General features: G+C 39.6%; 1 protein-coding gene across 3 annotated transcripts in view; it reads right to left on the reverse strand.

Moving 5' to 3' along the window:
• LOC121299086 (leucine-rich repeat serine/threonine-protein kinase 1-like) overlaps nt 1–19,379 on the reverse strand; it is a 38,856-nt gene extending 19,477 nt beyond the window's left edge. For 2 of the 3 annotated variants that reach the window (XM_041226605.1, XM_041226604.1), the window contains exons 1-12: nt 18,985–19,379; nt 15,958–16,169; nt 10,961–11,121; nt 7,065–7,236; nt 6,449–6,628; nt 5,732–5,880; nt 4,133–4,359; nt 2,976–3,103; nt 2,065–2,228; nt 1,566–1,703; nt 815–927; nt 374–444 (exon numbers count right to left, since the gene is read on the reverse strand). In XM_041226605.1, coding sequence (XP_041082539.1) covers nt 374–444; nt 815–927; nt 1,566–1,703; nt 2,065–2,228; nt 2,976–3,103; nt 4,133–4,359; nt 5,732–5,880; nt 6,449–6,628; nt 7,065–7,236; nt 10,961–11,121; nt 15,958–16,024 — 1,570 coding nt within the window. In that variant the 5' untranslated portion in view covers nt 16,025–16,169; nt 18,985–19,379. Of the gene's footprint in view, nt 1–373; nt 445–814; nt 928–1,565; nt 1,704–2,064; nt 2,229–2,975; nt 3,104–4,132; nt 4,360–5,731; nt 5,881–6,448; nt 6,629–7,064; nt 7,237–10,960; nt 11,122–13,696; nt 13,935–15,957; nt 16,170–18,984 lie in introns of those variants that run through there. The other variant, XM_041226606.1, reaches the window with a different exon arrangement.
• Nucleotides 19,380–19,640: the final 261 nt, after the last annotated feature.

Below are 19,640 nucleotides of genomic sequence, written 5' to 3' on the forward strand. Positions count from 1 at the left end.
GATGAGAATTTTGTTTCTTGAAAAGGGTAAACGCAGAAACCACGAGCATGACTGAATCCCTGGGCTGAATGCTTCAGACTGCAGCTAGGGACAAAAGTCTACATTTCAAGCAAAGGCTTGGCCAGAGCAGCCAGAACAAACCAAAATCTAAAAGGAACAAGCCCTTTCACCTGCTGCACCATCCTGGGGATCATGCTGGGGTCACAGGCTTGGCATTTATTAATTGATCTTATCCCAAAGTGAAACACTGAATGCAAATGAGGAAACAGGACACTGAAAATTAAAAAAAAAAAAGTGGATCCCTTGAGGGGACCTGCCTAAGACACGGCCATTATAGCAAGACCCAGACACGGTATAATGAAACCCAGTTTACCAGTATCCGGGCCTCTTCTGCTCCATGTAGTGAAGAAACCACGTCTTTTAGTTTTTGCTCCCTCCTCAGTCCTATAGGGAATGAAGAAATATACCTTCACGGTCAATCATTTGCATTACTGAGTGATCTAAAAACAAAATTTAAATTTTAAAACACTGAAGCTTAGAATAGTTTGAGCTAAAAAGCTCCAAAAGAAGTCTTTATTTCCTCTTACAAAAGGATGTGTTTCGATGCGTCATTCCCTGGTCTATTTTATTTATCTACTTATTAATTCATTTCAGTATCACTGATGGTGGGAATGCTTTTAAAAGAATCTGCAAACTTTCCCCAAGGTTTAACACAAGGCTAAAAGGCTTTGAAAACAAAAATCATGAGCTAAACGTGTTAATCCAGACCAAAAGCCTTCTACTGCAGTACAGCGACTCCATATCAATAACCTACTTTCCGAGATGATTCTTTGAAAGATCAAGCGATTTGAGCTGAGAGCAAGTCCACTTGTTTGGCGAAGGCAAAGCAGTTAGCTGATTTTCACTCACTTTTAGTGACACCAACGCCTGCAGGAAGAAAGGAGATAACATTTCAGATTGCAATCCTGACAAACTCAAAATGACACACTCTGTTTTAGAGCAGGTGCAATGACATTTTATTGTGCTGATTAACAATAAACATCGCGAAGATGCTGCAAAATGATCTGTCCATCTCGGGTAGGTGTTGTGACTCTTGGTCTCCCAGTTCGTGGCCTGTCATTGACAGAGTGTGTGGTTATACTGTCTCGCCAGGTTTGAAATTCCTGGCTGTGAGCACCCAAGACGGCGCCACAGTATGCTGCCCTAGTCCAGCCCTCAACATGCAGATTGCACGAAGGCGCTGCTCTCTTGCCAGACTGTATGTAAATTAGACTAAACAATACCAATCATTGTAAATACTACATGTCTTTAAAAAGACTATGCTCTAAATGTCTTGTATCTTTCTCTTGAAATAGTTTACAAGGACATGCTACACAAGGCATAGAGCAAAGGTGCTCTCTAGTGGTTGTATGTATTTAATGTATACTTTCAGTTTCACTCATTAAATTAAAAGTAAACTTCAATAAAGTAGCAGTACTTAAAGAAACTAAAACTATTTCAAAAAGCTTACTACAGTGCTTGGAATACTGTTTATATTCATCATACACCTTCAAATGTATAATTACCTCTAGCTGAAAGATTTGCAATGGCAGCTCCTTCAAGCAGTTGTCAGAGAAGTCAATTTCTTGAAGATGATTTTTCCAAAATATGGAAATAGTGTCTGAAATGCTCTCTATGGAATTGGAAGATGCCCGACAATATTTCTTGGAGGGACAAAACAAACAAACAAAAAAAAACACACTGTAATCATGTATTACTATTTTCTCCTAAAACCAGGACTTTTACAGTATTAACCCTAACCGTAACCTCAGCTCAACCCCAACATGGAGAAAAGTTACCAATTCACTTTCCAGGGCTGGAATTAAGACTCCCATCGCAGAGTGATTTGATCCAGTTTTAATAAGACACCAGGAGCTTGCTACCTATACACCAAGGCTAATCAAGCTCGTATTAAAACACGGAACATTTATCCATTAAAACAATTGTCCATTATTAGTGGTTAATACAAGGTACACCAAGCAAAGAAGCATTTCATCCCCCCCCCCCCCCCCCGTGGATACCTACCAGGGGGCATGCCCATGGATCTGGAAACGCTTTCAGTTTGTTCCTAGAAACATTGAAGCTACGGAGCGACTTGAAGCAGTGAAGGAAGCAAGCAGGGACCTCGGTGAGAAGATTGTCCGACACATTGAGCTCCTGCAGCCTCCGCAGTCCTATCCAGTTAGTAGCTAAAAAAGACAAAGAGTACATTGCTAACACTGCAAGACACTGTAGCCGGGAACAGACAGAAAACTAACAGTTGGGATCAAAGTTTGTACAGCCGAACTGATTTAGGGTGCCAATTGACTGGTCACCCAGGCACTCATTAAAAGGTGTGATGGCAATAAAGCTCACCCCACCCCCATGCAAAACTACTTTGTTACTCCTCTTCTTGTGAATATCCACGTCCGTTTTAAAACAAATGTAGTGTTTTTTTTTTTTTTTACACCAGATTTTCCACCCAATTTAGAATGTTCACTTAGACCAGAATCCCTAGTGAAGACCGGTGACTTCACACAGCCAGGAAGAGGACCTGCGCTCCCCTGACTGGCTCACCCTGTGGGCATGCTTCCAGCCGCCCCCCAGGTGAGCCACTCACAGACCCCTAATGTCCCCCTGTCGGTTCAGGTATTGTTTCCCGACTGCAGACAGGCAGAGTACAGGTTATTACATTTGCATGCTGCCATATGCATAAGTTTTATTAGAATTGGCAGGAGCATGACAAGCTGATGAGGACCACAACAAAAAACATTATTCAGCTATTACACTGTATTTGTATAAAATACAGGCGATTCCACGAATCAAGTTCAGTAACGAACCGACTCTCAAACCGTTGCCTGCCCAGCAGTCTGCACTATTAGGCTATGCAATATTTTGAAAAATAATTAAAGTGTTGTACAACATACAGGCAATGCAATATAAAAACTTGAATGTACCATTTTCAGCTTCAAATAATGTTGTCAGTTGGTTCTTTGCTGCTAAGAGCTTTTGGAGACTGGAAAGATGTAAGAATCCTGAAGAAAGACTGGTTAGCTCATTCTGGGAGAGGTTCACCTCCAGCAGCCTGAGAAAACAGAACGTGACAATGAAATGTAGTTCTACAATTAGAAGCAGATAAAAGGAGACAAAACAGAAAGCTCAGCTTGCCTTTTTCTAACTTCTTCGCTGTGGCCCTATCTCCTAACTGAACATTTTGGAACTTGTGTCCACGTGGCTCCTGGGGTATGCGATATAAAGATATGCATAGACTACAGTAGTGTCCACGTATAGGGACACCTCCTAAGAGAACACTTTGGACCGATTTGTTCACAACTGATACAGTACTGTTTTGTAGCCCGATAACTCAAACTTAAATTCAAATGGTTTTTTGTCACTGCGTGTGCTTTGAGGAACGCTGATTGGTTTATTCAATCTTCCAGAACTGCTGTCATATCATTGGCTAGTTCTGTCTTCTGATTTCCACAAGTGCACCTCATCGCTATAAAACGCATGTAAACAAAAAACGGGGAAATGTGCTGCTGTTTCTCTTGCTACAAAAAGTTGGAAATTGTTTGAGCTCCTGAAAAAAAAACCTGACTTAGATACAAGTCGCCGAGCAATTTGGGGTTTCCCGTTCTGGCGAGTTGCTTCACCATTCTATTAAATACTTGTGTGCATTTCTTGAATATTGCTCCTGTATTCATAATTAATCTAGAGCTGCTGCTGCATTTTTAACGTGTGTAGGGGTGGTGTGTTAATTTAAATTGACAGTTAGTTTATTAACGTTAGGTTTGTCTGTTACTTTATTACTATAGTTCATTAACAATCACTTGCCAATTGCCTTTCTCTTACTTATTCTGTACATTTCATTGTTGCTGCACGTGCATCATGACATGTAACAAATATTTATTTATGGATTCATATTGTGTTCATTGGCCAACTCTGTCTTAAAGAACACTTTGGCTAAGAGAACACTTTACTTGCTTCCCAAATCAACATGGCGTCTTTTACACCAGCTCTGCTTTCAATGGAAACGTTCCAGGAACACACTCTACATGTAGGCTGGAAGTTGGCTTTTGCAGACGCACTTGAAACAGTGGCAGGCGGGACGCACCTTGTGCAGAGGATACCCTCCGAGGAGTGGACAGAGGGAAGCTCTCTCAGCTGGTTGTCCTCCAGGTTGAGCTGCCGCAGCTGGATCAGCCCCCAGGGGACGACGGATGGCAGGCCGGTGAGGCTGTTAGAAGACAGGTCCAGTTGGGAGATCCTGGAGGAGAGGTCAATGAACCAGTCCAGTTCCAGCCAGGGCAGCTTCAACCTGGACCACTGCACAGAGAGGGTCTGGGGAGCGAAGAAACATTGTGAGAAACATCAGCTGCACTCTCAACCAATCACATTCCCGGTTCAGAGGTCATTCTCTCCCAGACAAGGTTAGAATGTTCCCTTTCAAAAGGGGATGCTTAGCCTCTATGTAAACCAAGAACAGAAACATGTGTGCTTTGGTGACACATACTTAGCGCTACTGTATGCTAATGATTTGGCAGGAAATGGGGGCTATTATTTTGAATGAACCAGTGGTGGGGATTAATAACGACGACCTTTTATCTAGTTGTCCCCCCCCCCCCCAGCCTGATCGAGTTAAAAATACAGTAGAAAGAGATTCCCTATAAAACATGGTTTACAAGTCACAGCCCACCAGTGTCTGCATCATTAAAACAGACTCAATTGCCTACATCTAGTATTATTACAGAACAGTGACCTACATCCATCAACTTACTGCTTAAACCAACTCCAAAGATTGTGGAGGCTTCTGCCTGCTGTATGAGAACATTTATACTTAACTGTTGGTTATATGACAGTCTTTCATTGTAACCTACATGCACGTCGAGTTTGTGTGTCTTCACTGCGCCCTTTTGAAAAAGCAGGCCACATACTGTTAACTTCTACAATTGTACCCAAACATTTCCTCAATAAACTTTGTGGAACTGAAAGTCTGGAAAACACAGTTGTGGGGAAACTAACTTCACGTTTCACAGTAACAGAACAACAAGTTGATACAGTAAGCTTGTTTCACAGCTGACCAAATGCAACTTTAGAAGTTTCAGGCAAACTCAATTTTAGGCTCTCATGTTAGCTTGAATGATATTGATAAGGGATCAAGGTTGTAAAAATAAACAAATAAATAAATAATAATCTTGAATTTTTTTTAAAAAGGATGCATTTTGTTTCATATATTAGCGACATTCAGTACAGTTCAATATAAAGCAATTCAGTGAACACAGTATATACCCATGGACAGTAATAAGAGTACAGGACATGTTAAAAGGATTAGCCTTCATAGACCAATAACCTTCTACTGCTTAAAGAAAAAAAGCAGCATAACTAACGCTCTTCAGCAAGGGGGTCCAATCATGGTCCTGGAGGGCCAATCCACTCCAGGTTTAACAGGTATAATGAACTACTTCAAAAAGTCTGGATAGAGGTTTCATTGGTTCAATTAAACAATTTAAAACATGTTTTGAACAAAGACCAGAAGTGGAAGGGACAACTTTGGCCACCTGTGCTCTAAAGCTGCAGCAAACTGCAGGAACAACAAGACAACACAACACAACATTGCCATACTTTGCACTGTCCTTCTGTGCTTCTCTTTAGAAAGAGAGCCCTAAGCTGCAGGATGTAACATTTCTACAAAGAGAACTCATCTGTTACCTACATCACCCACTTCCTCGCTGTGCTCCGGAGTGCTAGGCTCCATAAATCTCTCTCTCAGAAGCTGCTTGGCGAAGTGAGTGTGGTCCATTAGAGTATACGAGCAGAAAACAGACCCATTCTGAAGCAGAAAGGCAGCAATCTCTTCATTTCCTACAAGGAATAAAACAAATAAAAGTGATGCTTCATATGAAAATAGGACTAAAACCCAGTGCACAAATCCCCTTTGCATGGCTAAACCAATTTGGGAAGTTCAGTTCACTACTCAAAGAGGAACTGTGCTAATTTAAAAAAAAAAAATAATGTTTGTTGTGTTACAATATATTTAGCCAACCAATGCAACGTTTTTTAATACAAGTCCAGGCTACAGTGTGGAGTGAAACTGCATGTATGTATTACCACTTATTTGTACAATTTCATTGACATTTTGACAGGCAAGGTTGTGTCATTTAGTAATACATCATGGTAAAATCTAAACACTAGCCTGTACAGGTGAAATAAACTGATTGTAAACTGCTATGGTAAAACAAATACATAACTACACAAATATCAGGTAATGCATGAGTTTGCAACATATATCTTCTCAGTAGTGAATATAAGATCATACAAAACACACCTCAAAATACTTCCCAGAAGTTACATCAATAGCAATGAAAACACTGTTTGTTAAAAGCTAAACTAACATTCAGCTGGTTAGTCTTTCAGCTCGTGTTCACCATACCTGCCTTTGCCGCTGCATAGAGCGGCACCCCTGTGATGACAGCGAAGTCATTGTTTCTTATTGCACAGTTCTCAGTGTCAGCCTTGTAGTTGAGCACCAACAGCTTGACGATGGCCAGATGTCCTTGTTGGCAAGCTTTTGCCAGCATCCAGTTTAGCAGATCTTTATAGATGCCCGACCCTAGGTGAAGAAACAGCAATACCACCCCCTCACCTCATTAAAGACGACAATACAAAACACATTTTCACTCGAACAAAACAAAAGATATTGCCTTGAGCTTTGTCATGGTAAAGCACATTAATGAAGTACGAACAAGAATTTAACATAAGATTAGAGCACAATGAACTCAAATAATGGGAAGAAAACAAATTATTATTATTTTCTAATTAACCTTTATTTAACCAGGAAAGTCCCATTGAGATTAACCTGGTCAAAGCGGCACCATATAAAAAACAAAAAAAAACAAAAACACACACAAATTCAAAATGAGCACAACAAATACAAAAGTTTCAGTTTGTCCTAAATTTTATTCCAAGACCACGTTAAGCTTGTATTTATCATTGGGTGCAGAAAATAAGGCATTTCAGAACTTAATTCTGAAGCAGGACAGCCTCACCTGGCAAGGAGTCTAGCAACTCCTTCACAATGTCTTCATGGCCATAATAAGCTGCAACGACTGCTGGATTTTCATCTGTGGGCTCCCTGGGCAGGTCCACCCTGCCCTCCTTCAGTAAATATTGCACAGACTCCAGGTCTCCATTCCCTGCTGCAACAGTGAGGAGCTGGTGCTGGAAAACAAACACGCTCAATCAAATAGACAATAGAAACTCATTGCTCTTGAGGCTCTGATCAACCTATTACAAAACAATGTTTACAGTAATATATCAACTCAAAATTATCATTAACCCAGTCTACTGGATGCATTTAGGTTTTCCCAGAATGAAAGTAATGTACCCTAAATATTTATACACCTCAAATTTTTGTAGTATAGAGCAAAACCTACCAAAAATATTCACTAGGGGGCAATATAAGTACTGTTTATTTGATAAGAGGCAGAGCTGCTGCCTTTTAGGAGAAGGTATAAAATAACTCTACTGACTAGGCTTCCTCAGGGACAGGCAAGCGACAAGCAGACAGATTGACATTTGTGTGTTACTGAACCCCGACTTGTGAATCATTCTTACAGCTTACTGCTGAAGCCTCCCAGGAGATATGAATCATTTCAATTCGCTTATTCAACACATTGTTGGTATTAGGAGGCAGCAATCTGGATAAATACAGACTTTCTCCAACTGCAGTACAAATGCTGTTGAAATGACACAGGAAGCAATACCCCAGGTGATTAAACTACATACGAGCAACAAAATCTAAAAGTTTAATAAAAAGGGGCTTCCATAGCTAATAAACACTGAGCAGAGCTGAATTTAGAAATACTAAATATGGACAAATCATTTGACTAGTACTGTTTCTCAACTGAAGACATTGAGAAAGCTGTGTAGCCAGAACGCTTGCTGTAACTTCCTAAGTTTCCAGAAGCCTGCCTTTTCTTTTTTTTTTTTTTTTTTTTTTTTTTTTTTTTTAAGTTGTTGGAAATGGTTTTTCCTCCACGATTTGGAATGCCCAATTATTTTTATCCTGGGGAATGGAGGCTGAAACATGCGACCTCTGAAACATGTTTCTATCAATCTGTTATTTTTCACACTGCAGATCACAGCAAAGCCACCAGACCCATAGTGCTAGAGGACAACACAGATCTGGATGGCTCCATTGCAGACCCGCAGGCGCCCTGTCAGCCAAGGGGTCGCTGGTGCTTGGTGAACCGTGGATTGCCCTGCCGACCTAAGCCCTCTCTACCCGGGCGGCTCTCGGCCAATTGTGCGCCTCCCCCTAGGAACCCCCGGTCAGTCAGCAATGACATAGCCTGGTTTCGAACCTGCGATCTCCAGGCTATAGGGCGCATCCACGTGGAGCGCCTTTATTGGATGCGCCACTCGGCAGCCCCTTCCTAAAGCCTTTCTAAAATTAATACAGTGAAAGATTTACAACAAATAAATCTCTTCAGCTGATCAAAATCACAACAGATTTCCTGCAGCCTGACCGTAAAGACAGTTTAAGGGAATACCAAAATGGCAGTCAAAACAGTCCTGTTAGAGGCAGCACCTCACAACACAACCGCTTTGGAAGTGCTGCAGTTAGCAGCCTTGACTGGGGCAACCCTTACAAGTGAACATCAACACACCGCACAGCAAGTGCTAGGTCTGGTGTCGGTTACATCTTATTGATTAAAGACAGACAGATTTTCAGGACTAAACACTCTCTATCAGTTGAATTCATCACTAAGGAGGGAAGATAATACTATCCCTGGTGGGTGACACAAAGACACTTTCTAATCTACAGTTCCATTCCCTGGAGCACTTCGTGTAGGGTCTCAGTGGGTGATAACCGCATGAGTCAAGAACACTGATCCAATGTCTTCATCTTATTTACAGTTTGGAGCACTGGATAGATAATTATTTATTTCAGTAAATAGGACAGCATTAAGAATGGGAATTACATAGGATTGCCAGTCCACAGTTTCCAGTCCACCTTATTTACATCTAGCCAATCAACACCTGCCCAAAGCAGTATAAGGAAATTCTCTCAGCACTCTGTAAACCCCAAGGTAATGCATTCCCCTGGTGGAAAACAATTAGCAATTACTTGGGGTGCCGATGCAATGGCAGGGATACAAAACAAAACCTGAACTAATTTTCTAAACATTGCTACAATAATCTCTTTCAATTACAGAACCCTTTTAGTTGGACTTTGTTATTAAAAATTTACAATGGTATACTATATATTAACTAACTATTAAGAAAACATACTAACATTTTTAATATGTTAGTATGATATTGAATAGATTTATTCATTCTAATCCTGATGAATCCCCCTAAGCGATTTTTTAAAAATATAAAGTTATATATATAGCCGTGCTTGTGCGAGTCTGTATCTTCTGAACAGTTCTTACAGTAGCATAAACATTTGCAGTGAGTAGTAACACTGTACTCTTCCTAGAAACCAAACTATTAACAGCAAAAACACAAAGATAAATGAACTCAAGCTATTCTAGGACTACTTTTCTGGTCTACGTAGGTGTACTTGTGTAGACAAATATCCCAAGTCTCTTGTTAATTTTCCTTCAGCAGAGTATTTTTTTTTTTTTCAAAGCAGAAATCTTCATAGCATTACAATACCGTTGCATTCAGCGGATTGGGTAGCTCCCCGCAGTACAGAGAACTACAAAAGAAATTGCCTTTTCATGTAATATTTATAACCACCAGAACACAGCCTGCACCCCAGGCTCCTCCAGTAGTTACTATACTTATTATCTGACAACATGGGATGCACGCAACAGAATGTTCAAGAACACTAGCATCTCCTGGCCCTGAGCAAACAAGACTAATATTTCAACGGTCGGTGGAATTTTACCCAATATCAATACCAATCTCACCTACATTAGTCCTCTTTTGCTGTTCCATATATAGAACAAGCTACAGCAGTCAATACACCCCCCCCGACATTTCCAGCAACAGAACTATATAACTCGTTCCATATATGCTTCATCCAATTGCATGCTTTTGCTTATCAAGGTTGTCCTTATCCATATATCCACACTACGAGAAGAGATTACATACCATCTTAAAACAAGAAGCATCATGTAAAATTAGAGCTATCAGTATCATGGATGAAAGCAGACGGGTGGATACGTTCTTTCATATATCCTCAGAATCTTATTCAAGTTTTATCACAAATGTATCAGAAGTGTAAGACTGGCACCCTCATTCTGACCCTCTCAATACGTGAGATGAGCAGTTTAATATATATAGACCTTGACTGTGCAGACGCCTCTGCCACATCCTCATCATGCAACCCCAGCAGGGTGAGAATAAAGATATTCATACTGAATCCAGCAGTACATCTGTCATACCAATTATACAGGAAAAACATAGCTGATAAGTCTGTCTGCATTTTTATATCAGTGTAATGCAGAGTACAGCTCAGGTAGGGTTTTAACGCATATAAAAGCAATGATGGGCAAGATCATCTTAACACCCAATTTCTTCTATGTGCTTCAGAGCAACAGAGAACAAATAGTAGTGTTTCTTATTTAATAACATTAGCTGTATCAATCTTTATTTTATATAGCGCTCGTCATAGTGGACCACCCCATCACAAAGCACTTTACAAGACGCAGTAACAGTATGGTATAAGCATGATTTTACTATTGGCTAACTGCATAATGAAAACCCTCACCATTCTTCTTCTTCTTTCTGTCTTTATAATGAATTCTATTTATGACTTAACAATGTAACTTATTTGCATACAAATCACTTCGAAATGGGTCAGAAAAACAAGGAAGACTGCAGCAGAGAAGCACTAGTGTGTCTTCTGTCAGCCGACGGCCTGGACAGGAGCCTTACAGCAGCAAACCCACCTGGATGTGTGCCGTCTCGTCCCCAGTCAATCCCTTACCTTTTCCAGCCTGTTGTTCTCGCCACACAAGATTTTAATGAGCTCCCCTGCCCTGCTGGTTTCACCTTCTTTGTATGCAGCCTGGATGTTTTCGATGGTAGGAGACTGATTCAAAGTGGAATTGCCCAGGACGGACTGCTTGCCTCCCATATCCACAGTGCCTGCAGCAGAAAGAAGAGGAGCAGTGCAGCACATTAAGCAAACACTGCTGCAGTAGGAAAATAATAAAATCAGATTTACAGGCAGCTACCAACCCCTGTACAAAGACAGCTTTGAAAAATCAGTCACTTTTGTAGGAGAAAATATAATTTTCCTGCGATATTCTTAACTATACTTCATGTTTGATAAGAGTACGAAAATGTGTTTTTTTTGCCTCTTCTGCAGCTGGACTGGAGTTACTGGTACCATACAGTACTTCAGCATTAATTTATGAGCGAGTCTTGTTTGTAATTAATGCGTGCATAAAGAATCATTAGGGCAATGACAAAATGCAAATCATGTTGCAACACCAACTGGATTGCATGACTTTATTCATATGAAAAATGTTACCAATCAGGAATAACACACCGAGCAACTACAGTGAATGAACAAGACAGATGGCTGCCTATTAAATACATTCTCCATCATTCACCTGTATTCAGCTGGCAAGAACAGGCGACTATACAAATATATATGTATAACAACAAAGAAGCCAGCATGCACAAGCTATAGCAGAACGCTTGTACTGCTGTTAGGTACAATTCCATAGTGAATTAATTTCAACTAATTTTCATAGTTCAGAATATTAAACACATACCACACAAAGCACTCCAGATCTGTAATGTCTCTCTAACAATCCTGGAGGTAAAACGCTTGCAGATAATAGCTAATATTCTGTAGTATATAGCCATGGGGGTTTTAAAAGGATGCACATTGCACAAAGACCATCATGCTGTAACTACTCATGAGGGCTCAGGTTGTCTCAAACCACTTACTGTGGACCGAGTAAGCCTAGCCTCTCACTGTGGAGATAATCAAATACTGAATAGATTTTCTGTTTTTCCTCAGCAAGAGAGACAAACGTATCCGTTTCTAGGGAAAGTCAAAAGCTGCAAGACGCAGAATGAAAAACCGATGCCAGCTGTTTGAATTCCTAATACATTGCGGCTTAATATAAGACCTTGTTAATTATTAAGCATCTGAGTCAGACAGATATCCAAGAAAACTCAGGGGATCATGGCCATTGGAAATACAGCAAGCATCACTGCAGCCTTTATGGTATGCAGCCAAGTTAGAAATCTGAAGGGCAAGAAACTGAGAACCACAGGCCAAAGCATTTTATCAGAAGTTCACATGTAACCAACAGTCTTTCTATTACTTTCTTGTTTAGTCCGCTACAGACTGCTGCAGAGTCAAGTTCACAGTTACTGCATCCGGTGCAGTTGCAGTATATTATTATAAACGTTGATTAGTGCACATCAAAAAAAAAACCTGTATGTTTTCTGCTTAGTACATAGATCAAAGGGAAGTGCCAAACACATAGAAATAAATAAATCAATAAAAGAACCACATCCTTAGAAAAACAACGATTGTTCAGATTGACCGTCTCCCCCCTCCCTCACTACCCAAGCAGTGCACTTAAACACCAGTAAAAGCTTTCACCAAGCCTGGCCTACAGTCACAGCTGCTAAACCTTGTGAATTACTTCTGTCAACCTGAAGCAGCCTTCATGTCATGCTTACAAATGAAAGGTAACTCGTTAGTCTGTCTGAAATGTGCATTTACTTGTACTTTAAATCTGCAGCTTATCTGGAATTAACGAAACTGGTAGCATGTTCTTGGCCTTTTTTTAAATTTTATTTCATTCAAAAAGGGAATGACATCCATGCAAACAGCAATTTCACTTAATCACAGGAGTTTTAGATTTTTACATAAATGCTTCAAGTTCATTGCTGAGCTTATTCTGAAAGGGGGTAGCTGAAAGAGGCACTTGCTTGCTCACATATTAAAAACAGTTTGCTTGGTGGTCCTTGTTCATGCATGAGTTCTTATTAAACATTCGTATTAAGAGAGCAGCTAAACTGGTGCAGAACTGAAACATACTGGAGCTTAAAGGTTCACTGGCAACTAGAGTGCCAAGGTGGTGCTTAACAGAATTCTGTGCAAACTACACAAAACAGTGGGTACTGGTGACTAGCCCATTTCAGGAACTGGCTGTAATAATCACTAGCAGCAGCCTATATTAGCATATTGCAGCGCTATTTTATATATTCTTGTACCACTGAATTATTGTGCTTAATCAGAAAGACAAGTGGAGACAGCTGGAGAGTGTTCCAGACGAGAGCATGTATTTATTTATCATGATAATATTCAGCTAATATCAACATTAGTTAGGAAAGAAACTATATATCTAATTAAACAAAATACATATTAAATTATATGTAATGTTAAGTTATTTTCTGTATTTTATTTCCTTGGGAAATATCTTCATATTTATGTCCTATATTAACAAACAATAAAACTCCCTTACAGTGGCATGCTGTTTAACAGAAGCTATTTAAACACATAGCTATCATTTCCTTTTATGTCAAGTGCTTCCTTCACCTCATGCCATGCCTGCTCACGAGCACTAAATCTGTAAACACAGCCAGCGATACAGCAGTTAAATAATGCTTGTCCTCACACTGACAGCCGATTCCAAAGTGTCACAGAACACAAGAAAAGGGCTTCGCTTGTATGTTGGTAAATACTGCTCACCTTTCTTTTCATACTGCGTGAAGAAAAACTGTAGATCCAGGGAGCTCGATGCTGTGCGGCAACTCGATTTCTTGACACTAGCCGTGCGTTTCTGGCATGTTCATTTACTGGGTTTATTTTCTCGTTTTTCTTAGAGACAGTGGCTGCAGTGTTATCCTTTGCAGCTCTTCTGACTGGTGTGGCTGACGCTCCTGTGTTCAGAAGACAGTAGCTTCCTAGCCGTGATAGCAAGCCTTGTCTCTGCTATCCTAGAAGCCATTACAGTGAAATCCAACCCTCTTTAACTGAAGTAGAGATAACTGGGGGGGGGGGGGGGGGGGGGGGGGGAAATCCATGTCGCCTTGAGGTGACCTCCAAGCCTGGTTCCGCACCAGATGGCTTCGGCTAAATTCTAGTACATTAACAATATTGTTATAGAGTATATTTCTGTAGGATATTCACGCTGGTCTTTTCTACTGTAACATCTACAGGGACTGGATCAAAAATGGGAAACACCTGCCATATGTTGTACACACTTGTTTGCTATATATAAAACACCCTGTTGCAAGTTTTTTTTAATATGTATAAAATATGAATGTAGTGAATTCAGACTTTGATTTAAAAATGTCACACCGGGATAAGCTCTTGAGTTGCAGCAACTAGTATCCAAGAGTGTCACAGAAACAACTAAAATCAGCTACAATCATTTTTCTGGGGAACATATATATGAGGCTACTGTTCAAAAATTGATTTAACAACACTTACCAACTGACCTACAAGGAGTTAAACAAATACTGTAAAGTCTTTATAGTATCTAAAGAACATACAGCATAGCTGAAAAAGTGCAAGTTCATATTATTGCCATGCGCTTCACGACTGAATATTAACGTGCTTCTCACTGTGCTGCATTGCCCAACACCAGCAATAGTAATTGATAACAAACCACAACTAGCAGAGGACCCTAAGAAAAGCAAGAAGCTTTGCATTTTTACCAAGCTGTCAGATTTACCAAGCTTTTCACAACTTAAAACAGGATGTTTTACCTTTGGCTTAGAACACAAAATATGTCGCCATACTAAAAAAATACAGGATACACAACATAGCCAGGGCATGGAGGCAGTTCATGAACTTTCACTTCAGGGTGCCTGAAAGAGCTGCATTTTCAAGATGGGCATCATATAAGCGGCATGCAAGTATCACCTCAATAGGTGTTAGACATGTCTTTAAAAGATTAGCAGAACAAAGATCATTTGAAAAATAAAGTTTGCTTGCTGATATTTACAACCTTCTTCAGCATAAGTACTCCTTGTGGACTTGCAGGGGAGGAAGCTTGAGGCCCACATGGTTACCACAACAACATAAAAAAAACAGAAGAGAGATGGTGGTAACCGTCTGGATGCATTTTACCCTTTCCTAACTCAAGGCCTGGGGAATGCCCGCTCCCCCCCCCCCCCCCCCCCCCCCCCCCCCCCACAAAAAAAAAAAAAAATATGACATCACATACGTAATTGTACAAATTTAGATGTACATTCTTTAAAAAAAATAAAATAAAAAAATACATTTAAAATTGAAGATATTCCTTCATTTCTTATCTAGTCTCTCAGATCAGTGATCAGTTAAGGCAAAGCCTGTTCTACCAGCTATACAAACAAAAGAGCCAGCATGACAAACCTCATCCTTAATATCTACAGTGGAATCACACAGCAGCCCAATTCTGGGATAAATACAAGATTTGCAAAGTTAGGAGTTCACTTGCACGCAATTTCAGCTCAATCTAATTTGTCCTTTCACAGATTTGCAGTACTTCTAGAAACTGAAACCAAAAGGTGTTAAAAATACAGTAAAGTCAGACACAGTTTAAACCAGCAACAGGCAGAAAGTGTCTACTTCTCTTTAATGCTGTTTGGAAAAAGAAGAGTCATTTTGGTAGACAAATGCCAACACATAGTGAAGCAAATGTGTAGCTAATTACGTTAGAAAAAGCAGATGATTTAAAAAAAAATACTGTAATAGATAGCTTAACAAATATTGACTTTTTTCCTGGTACTCGTGTTTTTTTTTTTGTTAATCTTCTTTCTGTATAATACTTAAATGATCTGCTTCCTAAAGTACTTGAGACCCCTTTCTCCTTATTTAAAATGAGATAAACAAATACTGTGAAGTATTTATATCTAAAGAACGTACAGTATAGCAGCAGAAGTGCACGACAGGTTCATAGTATTTTCAAGTGTAAAAAACCACACAGCATGTGTTTCAACAGTGAATATGAATGAGCTACTCACCATGCTGTCTGTCCATGCTGTTCTCAGTACCGTCGGTTGATTCACTTATGCCCACAGACCAGTACATCCTGCATTTTATTGGCAGTGTGTCACGTCTGACGAATTCTCGTGGCTTCTTAAAGCGAAAAATGTCGTATCCATAGGAGCTCTCAGGATGTGATTACACAAAACTATCTGCCAAAAACAGACAGCCGTCTACGACACTAACAATCCTGCAAAACAGAAGAACAGACAAAACAAATCTGCAATTCAAGATTTAAAAGTATTGAAGACTGTCTTGTAATAACAGAGAATAAGACCATACAGTTTGAAGCTGTGTAACTATCCCAATAATTATTCCTCTCCATTCATTATATTTGCAGTCATCATCAATATAAAATGAATGCAGTGTTGACCAAAATTCCCACTGAGTTACATTTAGCATTCACAAAATATGTACAGCTTAATCTTGTCCAGCTTAAAGGATAGAATACAAAAAAAAGCATCTTTCAAGCAAAAGACGTCTGGCTAAGGATAACAAAATGTCTCTCTACATACAGTATCTTATCATGGAGTATTTAAATTAAGGATGAACCTCATTTAATGTTCAACTGCATGACAATGGTGTATTTTAAGCCTCCAATCTGAGACAATTCCTTTACTATACAGGATTGCACCAGCAAAAGCATATTTACATTGACAACAACCACGCACCATTCAGAATTCAAGCAAAGCCTCTAAATTATAAGACTTGGATGGAACAGACTGGTAATGGAGATTAAAATACGACTCCTACAGCTGTTTCAGCCATTCCAGTTTTTATTATGAACTTCATCTAGACCACCTGAGCTTTTCCTCTCCACTGTTCATCTATCAAGTGTGTTTTATAACCCTCATAGCAAAACCTGAAATGGCTCAAACTGCTAAGCAATGGGAGTCCGTTTGCATCCCTCCCTCTCCCTTCATTGTGAGCAGTGTTAGAGCTTTCCCACAACAGCTCCTGTCCCAGTTGTGTTTGAGACGAGTGTGTGCCCTCTTGGCAGCCGTGTCAAATCCAGAAAGGCAACCATAAACCAGAGCACACATTTCTAGCAGGCCAATAATGCAGCCAGCAGACACCTCTTCCTGGACTGGAGTCCAACTACGACTGCAGGTTTAAAAAAAAAAAAGTGCTTTTTACAGGCTGATATTAGCTCTGAGTATTATTAGTTTAGCAGGACGAACGTTTTAAAAGCACCACAAAACCCGATTAATGTCACATGAATCCAACAGCATCAAATCTGCGTACTGCAAATCCTCTCCACTCCGGTTACAAAGACACCAATCAAAATTTCTGTACCGGACTATAACTCTAGTTGGGAGCCAAAGTAAAGATATGGGGCTGTGTGTGTAGCTAGTAGCTAGTTATGTGCTAGTCTAAGGGTTGTAGTAATTGGTTCCTCAGAAGTATTGCCACACAAGATCTCATTATAACTTTCAAAAAAGAACAGCAAGTCTTTGTTCTATTTGCGTTAGTTATCTTGCTTTCCTGTTATCTTCCGCCCCTCTAGAAAACCTACAAATAACAGTCTCTGTTATCATTATGATTTATTTCTTAGCAGACGGCCTTACCAAGGGCGACTTACAGTTGTATATGAAATAAAATACATATCAAGAGTTACAGTACAATTAAGAGCAAGATACAAAATACAATGGCTTCCGTCCTAATAAGACATATTATAAGATATTGGGGCAGTTCAAGAGCAGATAACTGTGTTGATAATTACATCAGGGTTAGACACGAGTGCAGGTGAAATAAAAAAATACCACACACTAAGTGCAGGTTTAAATACAGTAAAATAGGGCGCAGCTCAGTGCAAGTTAAAGTGCATTAAAGGCAGCGTGCTATATTGTCCAGAAGGGAAGAGTTGAGTTTTACAGGCTTTGTCTGAAGAGGTGTTCCTGATTCTTGGCATAATTCTTCAGGATTTAGTGTCTCAATCTTTTGCTAAATGCAACTGGGAAGTCAAGTCTGAAATCACAGTTGTTCTTTCTTCAAAAATACCACAAGATATGAAGGAACATTGAAATATGTGTTTCTTCTTCACAAGTGTATGATTAAAATCAAACGTCACATGTACGCATTTGTGTTCAGGGTCCAGTTGCTAAACAGAGTGGGCTGGCATCACTATGAGTATTATTGTCTATTTCTGAGCACATGATTATAACTACTCTTCCTGTTTGAAACAAATAAACAGGCAAGCAACCAAGCTTAATTTAACATTTTGAACTGAAATTCCCAAAGGGCTATTACACTGGTAATAAAGTGTGCAGTATCATGATACAAATGGCTACCTAATCCTATACATCTGGAATAATTTGCCTTTGCTAGTATTGTCAGAGGAAACCGGGATTATGAACAGCTAACACATTACTGCAACTGTACTTCTATAGAGATTCCTAGTTAATGAAGCTGCAGTTTATCAAAATGATATTTCGTCATGTGTTTAATACACAGTATTACAACACAATTTTTTTTTTTTAAATCGTATTAATTTTATTAAAGTTCAAATGAATATAAACTGATCAAGAGGCCAACTGATTGAATACAACTTGAATGGATATTAGTAAAAAGGCACCGGTTATGTTAAATCAGCAGGTATCCCTTCACACTTCATTATTATAGCATGCAGGCAGAACATGCTTTCATAAGAAAAGGCGCTCTTAACTATGTTAATGCTCTGCAGTTAACCCATACTAGAAAACACTGTCAGTGTAGCAGACTAGTCAGTAAAAACACAAGCACGCCCTGATCAGACAAAATCACTTTTACCGTCCACTCTCAAACTCTGCAAGTTGACCCACAAATAAAGCATTATAGGGTAGAAATAAAATAACACAACACCTTTCCCGTCAATTAGCATCGCGTATTTCAACAGAGAAACGATTTTTTTTTTTTTTTTTAGAGAGAGAGAGAGAGCACTTTCACGTGATCCCTTGTTTTGGTTATGGCCCGCGAAAAGGGAATGCCGTCCTTAAACTAAAATAAACCTTTTTAGTTTCACTTACCTCATGGTTCCAAAGTGCTCGAGCTCATCGCTAGACCGTAATTAAGATCGAGGTAGAAAGATAAGCATTTATTTAACTGGGGGATGTACTTCACTTCAGCTGGTTTAGTTGCAGTGTGTTGAAAGCATTGATTCCAATCGAGATGAAGCAGCCCTAATGTAAACTTTGAAACACTTCCTCATTTACAAAACCACTGTCAATGCACCAACTCACACCTTACGAAATACGTACTTGCTGTATTCAACAACTCATAAGTCTAATTTCTATCCGCTCTAGACTTTCTCTTATATTCTGATAGACCTCCTAACTCAATTATGATGTATCTTGCGAAGAACACCTCCCCCCCTCCTTTTTAAAAAAAATAATAATAATTAGAACAGATAATTAAGTATATCACAGGATTAACGTTTGACTGTGTTCACTGGGGCAGTTCAGATTTTTTTATTTACACCCCAGTGCATTTTGGTAAGTGTAGTCCTGCTTCTCTAAAGAAAAGAAACAAGTAACAGGTACCTGAGCCAGGTAAAACGTACCAGAATGCACTGCGATGTGAGTTGAAAAGCCTGAACTGTACCAGTGAGCAGTGATATGGTAACCCTACTGGAGGCATACTGTGCGTCAGACTTGTCTTTAAACATATGTCTAGGTTATCTAAT

The sequence above is a fragment of the Polyodon spathula genome, chromosome 24 (genome assembly GCF_017654505.1).
Source record: "Polyodon spathula isolate WHYD16114869_AA chromosome 24, ASM1765450v1, whole genome shotgun sequence".
Classification (NCBI taxonomy): Eukaryota; Metazoa; Chordata; class Actinopteri; order Acipenseriformes; family Polyodontidae; genus Polyodon; species Polyodon spathula.